The 11,887-nt window shown below is 52.5% G+C and overlaps 1 protein-coding gene across 1 annotated transcript in view; it reads left to right on the top strand.

Annotated features, from left to right (window-relative positions):
• The first annotated feature begins 292 nt into the window (after window positions 1-292).
• CAPN15 (calpain 15) overlaps window positions 293-11,887 on the top strand; it is a 29,665-nt gene continuing 18,070 nt past the window's right edge. The window contains 9 exon segments of the mRNA XM_075318199.1: window positions 293-482; window positions 9,610-9,835; window positions 9,837-9,863; window positions 9,865-10,005; window positions 10,008-10,346; window positions 10,348-10,443; window positions 10,445-10,690; window positions 10,692-10,715; window positions 10,717-10,764. Coding sequence (XP_075174314.1) covers window positions 325-482; window positions 9,610-9,835; window positions 9,837-9,863; window positions 9,865-10,005; window positions 10,008-10,346; window positions 10,348-10,443; window positions 10,445-10,690; window positions 10,692-10,715; window positions 10,717-10,764 — 1,305 coding nt within the window. The 5' untranslated portion in view covers window positions 293-324.

Genomic DNA, 11,887 nt, shown 5'->3' with positions numbered 1-11,887 from the left:
TATCCGGTGACTCTCGTGACGCCCGCTCCTGTAATTACCCGTGAATGCTGACGGACGGGTTGCGGTTCTTGCCCGTCACTGCCCAATAACATGTGGAGTGCATGCCTGGAATCAGTGTCACCCGTCACCTGGCAGCGCCGCAGCCGGCGTCCTCTCACTGCTCTCTCCTTTCCCTCCCTAAAGGTGATTCCTCCTTCAGCCTCGTGCCCTCCTTCCCTCCCTCCTCCCTGACAGCTGTGCCCTCCCTGTGCCGGCGCTCGCTCCCTCTCTGATGCCCTCGGTCACCCCCGGGCACACTCCTCTTCTTCACTGCCTGGGATCTAGATGGGGAGTTCGGCGTCTTCCCTGGCAGCAGAGGGCAAGACACAGCATGGCTCCATGGGCAGCGCGCACCCTGGCCTCAGCCTGCTGGGCTGGCATAGGAGCGGGCTCCCGGGGGCCGTGTGGCAGGGCACAGTCATCCCTGTGTACAGGACTCACAGGTAAGAGGCCGCTGTGCCGGGATCTGCAGCTCGTGCCACGCAGCGGCTGTATGATGTGTAACTGGATGTGGTGGTGGCATCACCCGGGGGCATGATAGTCCTGTGTATGGGTGGCGGGAGGCTAATCAGTGATGATGATGATGGATGCGGGCAGCTTTATTATCATCCTTTTTCCTATGGTGCCAGGTTATTCTGTGGTGGGACCCCCAGAAAATGCCCGTGCACGGGGCACAATAGGGGCACTTGGCTATAACCATGTACCAGGGCAAAAAATTGGATCTGGAGGTGCCCTGTCTGATCAGTCATAATCATAGTGCCTGGGAAGGTGGCACAGCGCTATGCCATCTCTGCAGCCCCATGGGTCACACACTGATGGCATATCTTAGCGATGGAGTGCCACTTTAAACTTGCCATCCTCATCCGGATGACTTATATGGGGGATCGGACAATACCCCCCCCCCCCCCAGGTCACACACCAATGGTAGTATATTTTGGCTATGGAGTATCCCTTTAAACTTGCCATCCTCATCTGGGTGATATCTATAGGTGATCGGACCCCCATGGATCCCACACTGATGGCATATCTTGGCAATGGAGTGCCCCTTTAATCTTGCCATCCTCAGCCAGATGACTTATATGGGTGATCGGACCCCCTGGGTCACACACCGATGTTAGAATTTTGGCGGTGGAGTATCCCTTTAAACTTGCCATCCTCATCCGGGTGATTTATATGAGCAATCAGACCTCATGGATCACATACTGATGGCATATTGTGGCAATGGAGTGCCCCTTTAAACTCGCCATCCTCATCCGGATGATTTATATGGATGATCTGACCCCCCCCCCCGGGGCACACACCGATGTTTATATTTTGGCAGTGGAGTATCCCTTTAAACTTGCCATCCTCATCCGGTTGATATATATGAGTGATCGGACCCCATGGGTCACATATGGATGGCATATCTTGGTGATGGAGTGCCCCTTTAAACTTGCCATCATCATCCGGATGATTTATATGGGTGATCGGACCCCCCCGTGTCACACCCCAATAGTATATTTTGGCTATGGAGTATCCCTTTAAACTTGCCATCCTCATCTGGGTTATCTATATGGGTGATCGGACCCCATGGATCACACACTGACGACATATCGTGGCAATGGAGTGTCCCTTTAAACTCTCCATCCTCATCCGGATGATTTATATGGATGATCGGACCCCCCCGGGGGCACACACCGATGTTATATTTTGGCAGTGGAGTATCCCTTTAAACTTGCCATCCTCATCCGGTTGATATATATGAGTGATCGGACCCCATGGGTCACATATGGATGGCATATCTTGGCGATGGAGTGCCCCTTTTAATCTTGTCACTCTCATCCCAGTGATTGATATGGGTGATCGGATTGCCCCTGGGTCACACACTGACGTTATATTTTGGCTATGGAGTGCCCCTTTAAACTTGCAATTTTCATCTGGGTGATATATATGAGAGATCGGACCCCCATGGGTCACACATACTGATGACATATCTTGGAAATGGAGTGCCCCTTTAATTTTGCCATCCTCATCCGTGACCCCTGGAGTAATGTTTGAGGGGCAGCAGAGTGTGATATTCTTGTATTTAGCTGCAGTGTACGGAGGGCACCGGTGACGGCGGCGCAGGACGAGGTCGTACAATGGACCCTGTGTATGGATGAGTAATCGGTGTGACGGACATGCTGCTGCGTGGCTCCCATAGAGAGCAGGGGCATCAGCTGTCCCCAGCATAGCCTTAGCCTAGGGCAGTGGTGGCCAGCCTGGGTGGGCATGCTGGGAGCTGTAGTTCTGCAGCAGCTGGAGAGCCGGGGTCTGTGGGGACTCGCTCCCGGCTTCCATGTAATCTGATTATTCAGAGCCGTACAACTGCTTACGTTAGGAGAAAGTGGCACTAAGCTGTGACACATGGGACGAGCAGGTGCAGGGGGGGGCGCGGGGGGGGGCGACCTTTCCCCGGGGGGGGCTCATCTGCAGCCTTTTCCCGGGGGACCGAGCGCCGCTCCCCTGACTTCTTTCATTACAGAAATGAGTTGCCTTTAATATAAAATAATATAATGCTGGAACACTTCCCTCTGTTGCTCCTCCTGGAAATGTGTGAATACATTTGACATCTGGGCACTACCATTTCCCATAGCAATCAGCACTCCATTCACATGTTAGGGATAAAACCAAACGCACTTTTTTTTTTTTTTTAATTTTTTTTATATTTTTTTTTTTTTGGGGGGGGGGGGCAATTTAACCATTTACCATTCTTTGGCAGAAAAAAAATGTGCGGTCAGTTTTGAAAACTGCCCATAATTCTTTCTTTATCCCGGTGCTGTTCCGCTTGGAAAAATATGAACATAAACCTTTTTGGACCATAGAGATTTGTAGCGTCCGAGCGTATTAATTTATACATTTCCAGGAGGAGTAACAGAGGGACGGCAGATGCAACCTTGTAAGAAGAGAGGTTCCTGAATTGTTGTTTCATAAACAGTAGAAGGCTTTGATGTTACAGAGGTGGATGATCAGGTCTCGGGGGTCCAGCTGTCTCGTTATGGGGGTTCGGGGTGCCCCATGCCGCCGCCGTGGTATCCCCATGCCGCCGGCGTGGTACCATACAGACCGGATCTTTTTCCTTTTGAGTTTGTTCTCCTCCTTGTATTCATCGCCCTTCACCTACAGAACCGCTGACTCTTAAAGTCACGCGGCGGCGGTGGCAGGGCCGGCCCCTCCCCGTGAGATCGCACCCGGTCGCCTCCCGCCGATTCTTGCGGTTGTAAATGGACACCGGTCGTTTTGCTTTGACCTTTTTCTCGGCTCCTCATTTCTGTTGATTCCTGAGAAATTATAAAATCCCAGCGCTGCCATTTTCAGATTCTCATAAGGAAGCAAAACGCGTTCTCCGTCCATCAGGGTTCGTGTGTCTTTAAATTAACCCCGAGGACTCGCAGCTGTCGCGGCCAATCTGCGCACGTGGGGATTGAATCGGTCCTGATACCCTGATAGAAGCCGCCAACATATAAACATACGGGCGCGGCGGACCCCGGACTCTGTATGTTATTTTTCTTCCTGGAAATATGGGAGTACTTTGGTATTTTTTCCCCTTCCTGTACCTCTTGTTGTTCCTCCTGGAAATGTGGGAATACAGTTTTTTGTCCCCTCCCTGTACCTCCATTATTCCTTATGGAAATATAGGAATAAATTGGTATTTTTTCTCCTTCCTGTATCTCTTGTTGTTCCTCCTGGAAATGTGGGACTAAATTGGTATTTTGTCTCCTTCCTGTACCTCCATGATTCCTCCTGGAAAAGTGGGAATAAATTAGTATTTTTTCTCCCTTCCTGTACCCGTTATTCCTCCTGGAAATATAGGAATAAATTGGTATTTTTCTCCCCTTTCTTGACCTCTTGTTATTCATCCTGGAAATTTATGAATAAACTGATATCTTTGCATTAGCAGTCAGGATAGTGTCCAAATCGTGTTATGACACCTCTTAGGCAAAGGGAATGGGAACACCTAGAGGTCAACTTATTCAGCTATTTCCAGGAGGAATAACAGAGGTACTGGAGGGGAAAAATCTAACCAATTTATTCAGATATTTCCATGGAGGGGAAAAAAAAAAATTAAATTTTAGATATTTCCAGGAAGAATAACAGAGGTACGGAAGTGGAAAAAGAACCAATATATTCAGACATTTTTATGAAGAATGAGAGAGGTATGGGAGGGAAAAATTAACCATTTTTTTCCCAGACATTTCCAGGAGGAATAAACAGATGTATTGGAGGGAAAAAATAAATATATTTATTCAGATATTTCCATTTATTTTTCCCCTCCCATACATCTGTTTATTCCTCCTGGGAATGTCTGAAAAAAAATTGGTTATTTTTCTCTTCCCGTAACTCTCTCATTCTTCATAAAAATGTCTGAATATATTGGTTCTTTTTCCACTTCCGTACCTCTGTTATTCTTCCTGGAAATATCTAAATTTGATTTTTTTTTTTTTTTCCCCCTCCATGGAAATATCTGATTAAATTGGTTAATTTTTTTTATTTTTTTTCCCCTCCAGTACCTCTGCCATTCCTCCTGGAAATATCTGAATAAGTTGACCTTTAGGCGATCCCATTCCCTTTGCCTAAAAGGTGTCATAATACGATAAACCCTGATTGGACACTGTCTGGATGCACAGGGACACGATCCTGACTGCTAATGCAAAGTTATCAGTTTATTCATACATTTCCAGGAGGATTAACAGAGGGACAGCACATTTTATTTAGCTGTTCCAGAATTCTTGCATAGATACATACAGATATGACAGGAGGAGTAATGGGAGCCTTTTTGAAGTGGTTTTAATTGTTTTTTTTGTTTCCCCGGACAATAGTGAGAGAAATTCTTCTTAAAGGGGCAGTAACATTGTTAAAAAAAACAAACCTCCATCTCCAAAGTGTTTCCTTACTAACCACCTATGGACATCACTGGGGAGCAGCCTGCAGCAACAGAAACCTCCCCTGCTGCCCTGATGGCAGTGAGACCTAGGAAGAACAAACCACACCCCCATCTAAGTGCCGTCGTGCTAAGCGCCGCACCCCCCCCCCCCTACCGTCGCCAGCTAAGCGCCGTGAACCCCCGAGTTTGTCGCCAGGTAAGATCCGTCACTACCCCCCCCCCGTCTGTCGCCAGGTAAGCGCCGTCTGTCGCCAGCTGAGCGCCATCCCCCCCCTCTGTCGCCAGCTAGGCGCCGTCCCCCTCTGTTGCTAGCGAAGCTCCGCAGGACCCCCAAATATCCTCCAGTTGGATTCTGTAAGAACTGTAGCATTGTCCAGAAGTTTTCTAACAGGTAAATAGACCAAAACTGAGTCTAATCTGAGAGCAGCATGAAGTAGGGGCAAAGACCCTGAATCCAGCAATTTGTCACTTACTGGGCAGCTTAGTGTAGTTTTGATAAAATCACCACTTTATCTGCTGCAGATCTGGCAGTTCTCTGAATGCTGAGCTCTGTATAACCCCACCACCCAATCACAGAAATCTGCCAATCAGTGGTGTGGGCGGGGTTATGGACAGGAGGCTGCCAGTCAGGGGCGGGGTTATGGACAGGAGGCTGCCAGTCAGGGGCGGGGTTATGGACAGGAGGCTGCCAGTCAGGGGCGGGGTTATGGACAGGAGGCTGCCAGTCAGGGGCGGGGTTATGGACAGGAGGCTGCCAGTCAGGGGCGGGGTTATGGACAGGAGGCTGCCAGTCAGGGGCGGGGTTATGGACAGGAGGCTGCCAGTCAGGGGCGGGGTTATGGACAGGAGGCTGCCAGTCAGGGGCGGGGTTATGGACAGGAGGCTGCCAGTCAGGGGCGGGGTTATGGACAGGAGGCTGCCAGTCAGGGGCGGGGTTATGGACAGGAGGCTGCCAGTCAGGGGCGGGGTTATGGACTGGAGGCTGCCAGTCAGGGGCGGGGTTATGGACTGGAGGCTGCCAGTCAGGGGCGGGGTTATGGACTGGAGGCTGCCAGTCAGGGGCGGGGTTATGGACTGGAGGCTGCCAGTCAGGGGCGGGGTTATGGACTGGAGGCTGCCAGTCAGGGGCGGGGTTATGGACAGGAGGCTGCCAGTCAGGGGCGGGGTTATGGACAGGAGGCTGCCAGTCAGCGGCGGGGTTATGGACAGGAGGCTGCCAGTCAGGGGCGGGGTTATGGACTGGAGGCTGCCAGTCAGGGGCGGGGTTATGGACTGGAGGCTGCCAGTCAGGGGCGGGGTTATGGACAGGAGGCTGCCAGTCAGCGGCGGGGTTATGGACAGGAGGCTGCCAGTCAGGGGCGGGTTTATGGACTGGAGGCTGCCAGTGAGGGGCGGGGTTATGGACTGGAGGCTGCCAGTCAGGGGCGGGGTTATGGACAGGAGGCTGCCAGTCAGTGGTGTGTGCAGAATTATACACAGCTCAGCATTCAGAGCTCTGTTAGATCTGCAGTAGAGAAAACAATGACTTTTATCAAAACTATAACAATCATCCCAGTTATTGACATATTGATGGAATCAGGGTCTCTGTCCCTACATCTTGGTGCTCTCAGATTAGATGGCCAAAACCTGGTGAGTCCTTTTTAAGTTCAGGTGACCTTTGGTATCTGATAGAGGGGAGCTGACTCCAACCACTCCACCGATCCGCTGATTGAAGGAGTACAGGAGTACACAGCGCCATACATTGTGCAGTGGCCATGATCGGTACTGCAGCCTCTCTCCCTTATAAGTGAATGGGAGGCAGCGTGCAGTACCGTTCACGACCACTATGCTGTGCATGGTGCCATTTCTTTTGCATCTTCAATCAGATGATCAGACCTTCAATAGCCCATTTACCAGTGTAAAAGAGGGTCAACTTGTCATAGACAAACCCTTTAAGAGCTCCTGATCTGCCCCTCCCCGAAGCAGTTGCCATCAGCTGCTCCTTTTCTCTGCAGCGGCCACTAGAGGGGAAAGGTGGTATGACACGCGGCTGTATTAGTGACGGGTGCCCAGTTTTTGGCCATCATACCCTTGGCATAGTAACCCAGCCCGATGGGAAAAACAAATGTCCTCTCTCGGTGCGCCGCATCCTGTTTGCTCAGGTCGTGCGTGATCAATCCTGCCCACACCCAGGTTTATTTTACGGGACGGCTATTAACATGCAGATTAGGTACAATTAGATAAATAGACATAGTCTGTGCTGCCGCTGTGCCAAGCCGCTGCGGAGACGTGCCAGCCGGGAACAGTGGCCGTACAACAGCCGGTGCTCCCATACACACGAATGGTCGGGTCCAGCTCAATTTAGGGGCCTTAAAGGGGCTTCCCAGAATCCTTCACTTCTGCATCGGGCTGATACGTTGCGATGACTTCGGTGCACTCTTGACCTGATGTCCCAATCTGGGGGGAGATGAACCCTCTTAAAGGGGTTTTTACATTATCCCCTATTTTAGTGTATAGTGAAGAAACGTAGGGACGTTCAGCGAGTTTGCAGAGCGATAGGTTGTATTGCAATGTGACCATATAAGAACTCGAGTCAACTCCGCGCTCGCTGATAGACTATTGTTTTACTCCTTCTCACTGCACTTATCTCCGGGTGTCATCACTTATTATTGTGCACCAGTCAGCGGGATCGTCGCTGTCTACAAGGCCGCATTCTGCTTTGTGGTCATTCATATGTCGGGGGGAGATCAGACCTGGCATGTCGGATTTCAGACCACCGATCCTTTTTGCTCTCTGTGTGATGGAGTCGGGGAGAGTTTGGCTGTGGATTGGGGCCCCTTAGCTCATCTACTAGCCATAACCATTACGAACTTCTGCCATTGGATGTGTTTAATGTATTTTGATAAAATTTAGCTGCAGTACCAGACACGGCCTCAGAACCAGGAGTGGCGCTGTTTCTTGAAAAAAAAATCATCCTTTTTCAGAAAATCCCTTTAAATGCAACATCAAAGACATATTGGCTCATCGACATGTAAACTATTAGATCGGGAGTCGACAATCTGCAGAACTATGGCTGTTGTGAAACTACAACTCCCTCCGCCTGCGGCTGTCAGGACGGGCTGTCAATTGCAGTTTCACAACAGCTGGAGCATCAAAGTTTGCCGATACTGTTTTTGTTTTTTTGTTTTAACTGAATTAGCGTTTACATTACACCCATGTGCACTCAGGGTACTAGGGATACAAAAGATAAGTGGCCATACATATATATAACCTGCCATTGGTAGACCGTACAGCCATGTAATATGTCTATAGACCTCGAGAGAGAGAGAGAGTGGAAAGAGATATCGGACATATCAGATTTGAACATGCCTGATCCCTACTGTACAGCCACACATAACCCAAGAGGTTGAGGTAGGGGAAAGGGGTATGTGTGGCTGTACAGTAGGGATCAGGCTTGTTCAAATCCGATTATGTCTGATACCTCTTTCCCCTCCCTCAACCCCTGGGGTTATCGAACAAATCGGTTTGGAACATCCATGATCCCTACTGTACAGCCATACATACCCCTTTCCCCTCCCTCAACCTTTGGGTTTATTTATAGCTGTACAGTAGGGGATCAGGCATGTTGAAATCCAATATGTCAGATACCCCTTTCCCCTCCCTAAACCTCTAGGGTTATGTATGGCTGTACAGTAGGGATCAGGCATGTTCAAAATCCGATATGTCCAATACCCCATTCCTCTCCCTCAACCTCTGGGGTTATCGAACATATCGGATTTGAACATGCCTGATCCCTACTGTACAGCCATACATAACCCCAGAAGTTTAGGGAGGGGAAAGGGGGTATATATAGCTGTACAGCAGGGATCAGGTATGTTCAAACCCGATATGTCTGATAACCCCAGAGGTTGAGGGAGGGGAAAGGGGTATCAGACATATCGGGTTTGAACATGCCTGATCCCTACTGTACAGCCATACATAACCCCAGAAGTTTAGGGAGGGGAAAGGGGTATATATAGCTGTACAGTAGGGATCAGGTATGTTCAAACCCGATATGTCTGATAACCCCAGAGGTTGAGGGAGGGGAAAGGGGTATCAGACATATCGGGTTTGAACATGCCTGATCCCTACTGTACAGCCATATATACCCCTTTCCCCTCCCTCCACCTCAGGGGTTATGCATGGCTGTACAGTAGGGATCAGGCATGTTCAAGACGTGATATGTCTGATAACCCCAGAGGTTGAGGGAGGGGAAAGGGGATATCGGATTTGAACATGCCTGATCCCTACTGTACAGCCATACATAACCTAGAGGTTGAGGGAGGGGAAAGGGGTATTGGACATATCGCATTTGAGCATGCCTGATCCCTAGTGTAGAGCTGGCAGCGATCCACAGCTCATCACTTGGCCGGTATATGGGGATGTTGGGCCCGCAGTTCTCGGGCGTGTGAAGCGGAGCCGGCCTCGCGGCTTTCATGTTGAGTCCATCACGCCACCCTCATGCCGCTCCTGCCGATATGGGTCGGCTATTTACTGCCCGGCTTATCTTTATGGCCGCTCTTTGTGCGCGGGTTGCCCGTGGGCGAGGGTGCAATATTTCCTAGGAAACTTTACTGATAGGATTGATGTATCTTTGGTAACCAGTGGACCTTACAGATACTGTAATCTGCCGTGTTTCTCGCCCTCAGGCTTCCAGACCCCATGGCTGCCCCCTCCCCAGGCGGGGAGTGGTCATGCTGCCGATGCACCTTCCTGAACCCCCACGGGCAGCGACATTGCTCAATATGTGAAGCTCCTCGTAACCTCCCGGATCTGAACCACATCCTCCGCCTGAGCTCCGCTGAGCAGCGTTGGTCCTGCAGCCGCTGCACCTTCACCAATCTTGCTCCAACCAACCCTTCACCTCCACCCACCCGGCTGCCAGATTTGTGGGTTCCTGCCACCCTCCACCGGTCCCCAATGGCGTCATCCGTGGACCACACGAAGACGCAAGATCCCCCGTCCAAGAATCGGACCCCGAGGATATAACCAGCCCTGTTCTCCAGCCTACGTTGAATTCCGGTTGGAGTTGTCCTCGTTGTACCCTCTACACAACACTCCCGTCTCCTCCTCATGCTCGGCGTGCGGTGGACCACGTAAACTGTCCTTGCCCAAAATACCACCGGAGGCGTTGGTCGTTCCCGAGGTTCTTCCACCTCCTGCTGCGTTTCAAGGCCCGGAGGAACAAGCTGCCTCTTCTCTCCCGGACTCTCCCAGACCCTTACCTGCACTACCACTTTCACCGGGACCCCATAACATTCCTGTTCCGCGAAGCCGGAGAGAAGTGGCCCCGGATAATCCACTTTCTCCCCCTCCCGCCGCCTCGAGTCGCCTTCCTAAACGTCTGAGCGTCTTGGAAGAAGAGGTGACGCCGGCTGAGACGACCTCCATCCTCCACCGAGCCACAAATCCCCGATACCAGTTGGTCATGTGGAAAATGCACTTATCGTAACCTTGGCGGTGCCGGCCGGTGTTGTGTCTGCGGGAGCCACGCGGGTGACCGAGAGCGACCCCAGTACGACCGGAACAGAGTGCTTGCCGTCACCGTCCAGCACAGTAGTCCTCCCCGTGCCCATTGCCCGTAGGACAGAGTGGCCCTGCCCGGCGTGTACCCTCATAAACGAGACCCGCTGCTCGCACTGCGTGGCATGTCACACGCCGCAGGTCTATGTGGCACAGCACCGTAACATGGGGGCACGGATGCTGCGTCGCAGGGAGAGCGTCCGGGCCCGAAACCAGGAGGCAGACGGATGAAGGGCGAAGCCAAGGAGCTGTGGGAGAACATCGTCAGCTTCTGCCGAGAGGTGAGCGCCAACGTTACCTGATTTATCCACTATTTGTTGTGTAAATGATATTTTAGCCAACGGTGACAAAGCCATTTTTTTGATGGGTGCCCTTCCTATATAATACACCGGTTACCCTCCTCCACAAACAGCGCCACTCTGGTCTATAGGCTCGACCTGGTATTGCAGCTAAACCCAAATTCAGAGAAGTGTTGCACTGCCAGATACAGCCGATAGACACGAGTGCCGGGCCGCCATGTTTCTATAATCTGAGACAGCCCCTTGGATTGGCTCGGAACTTTACTGACCCCGGATACTCGTCTGTGTAACACGTAGTGGTACTGTCATACGAGGCGGGGTGTGTCCCCGTGTGTGGGGTGCAGTGCACGACTCGCTGGAGATGTTGGGAGCGCTCCTATGTTCGCTGGACCCTTTTGTATCTCCAGCTACTACAAACTCCTTTCAGGGCAAAAAGGTCAAAAAACTCATGAGATGGAGACCCCCAACTACCCCCCCCCCCCCCATCCTTCCTCCCCACAATTGCAATAATATATTGACGAAGTAGCTTTCCTCCAGTTCTCGCCTTGCTCTCTGTCCCCCCGCTCGCCTTGCTCTCTGTCCCCCGCTCGCCTTGCTCTCTGTCCCCCCGCTCGCCTTGCTCTCTGTCCCCCGCCGCTCGCCTCGCTCTCCGTCCCCCCCGCTCGCCTCGCTCTCCGTCCCCCCCGCTCGCCTCGCTCTCTCGTCCCCCCCGCGCTCGCCTCGCTCTCCGTCCCCCCCCGCTCGCCTCGCTCCTCCGTCCCCCCCGCTCGCCTCGCTCTCCGTCCCCCCCCGCTCGCCTCGCTCTCCGTCCCCCCCGCTCGCCTCGCTCTCCCGTCCCCCCGCTCGCCTCGCTCTCCCGTCCCCCCCGCTCGCCTCGCTCTCCGTCCCCCCCCGCTCGCCTCGCTCTCCGTCCCCCCCCGCTCGCCTCGCTCTCCGTCCCCCCCCGCTCGCCTCGCTCTCCGTCCCCCCCGCTCGCCTCGCTCTCCGTCCCCCCCCCCCCGCTCGCCTCGCTCTCCGTCCCCCCCCCGCTCGCCTCGCTCTCCGTCCCCCCCCCGCTCGCCTCGCTCTCCGTCCCCCCCCCGCTCGCCTCGCTCTCCGTCCCCCC

This window comes from Anomaloglossus baeobatrachus, chromosome 7 (assembly GCF_048569485.1).
Source record: "Anomaloglossus baeobatrachus isolate aAnoBae1 chromosome 7, aAnoBae1.hap1, whole genome shotgun sequence".
Classification (NCBI taxonomy): Eukaryota; Metazoa; Chordata; class Amphibia; order Anura; family Aromobatidae; genus Anomaloglossus; species Anomaloglossus baeobatrachus.
This window is presented reverse-complemented; position numbering and strand designations above follow the sequence as displayed.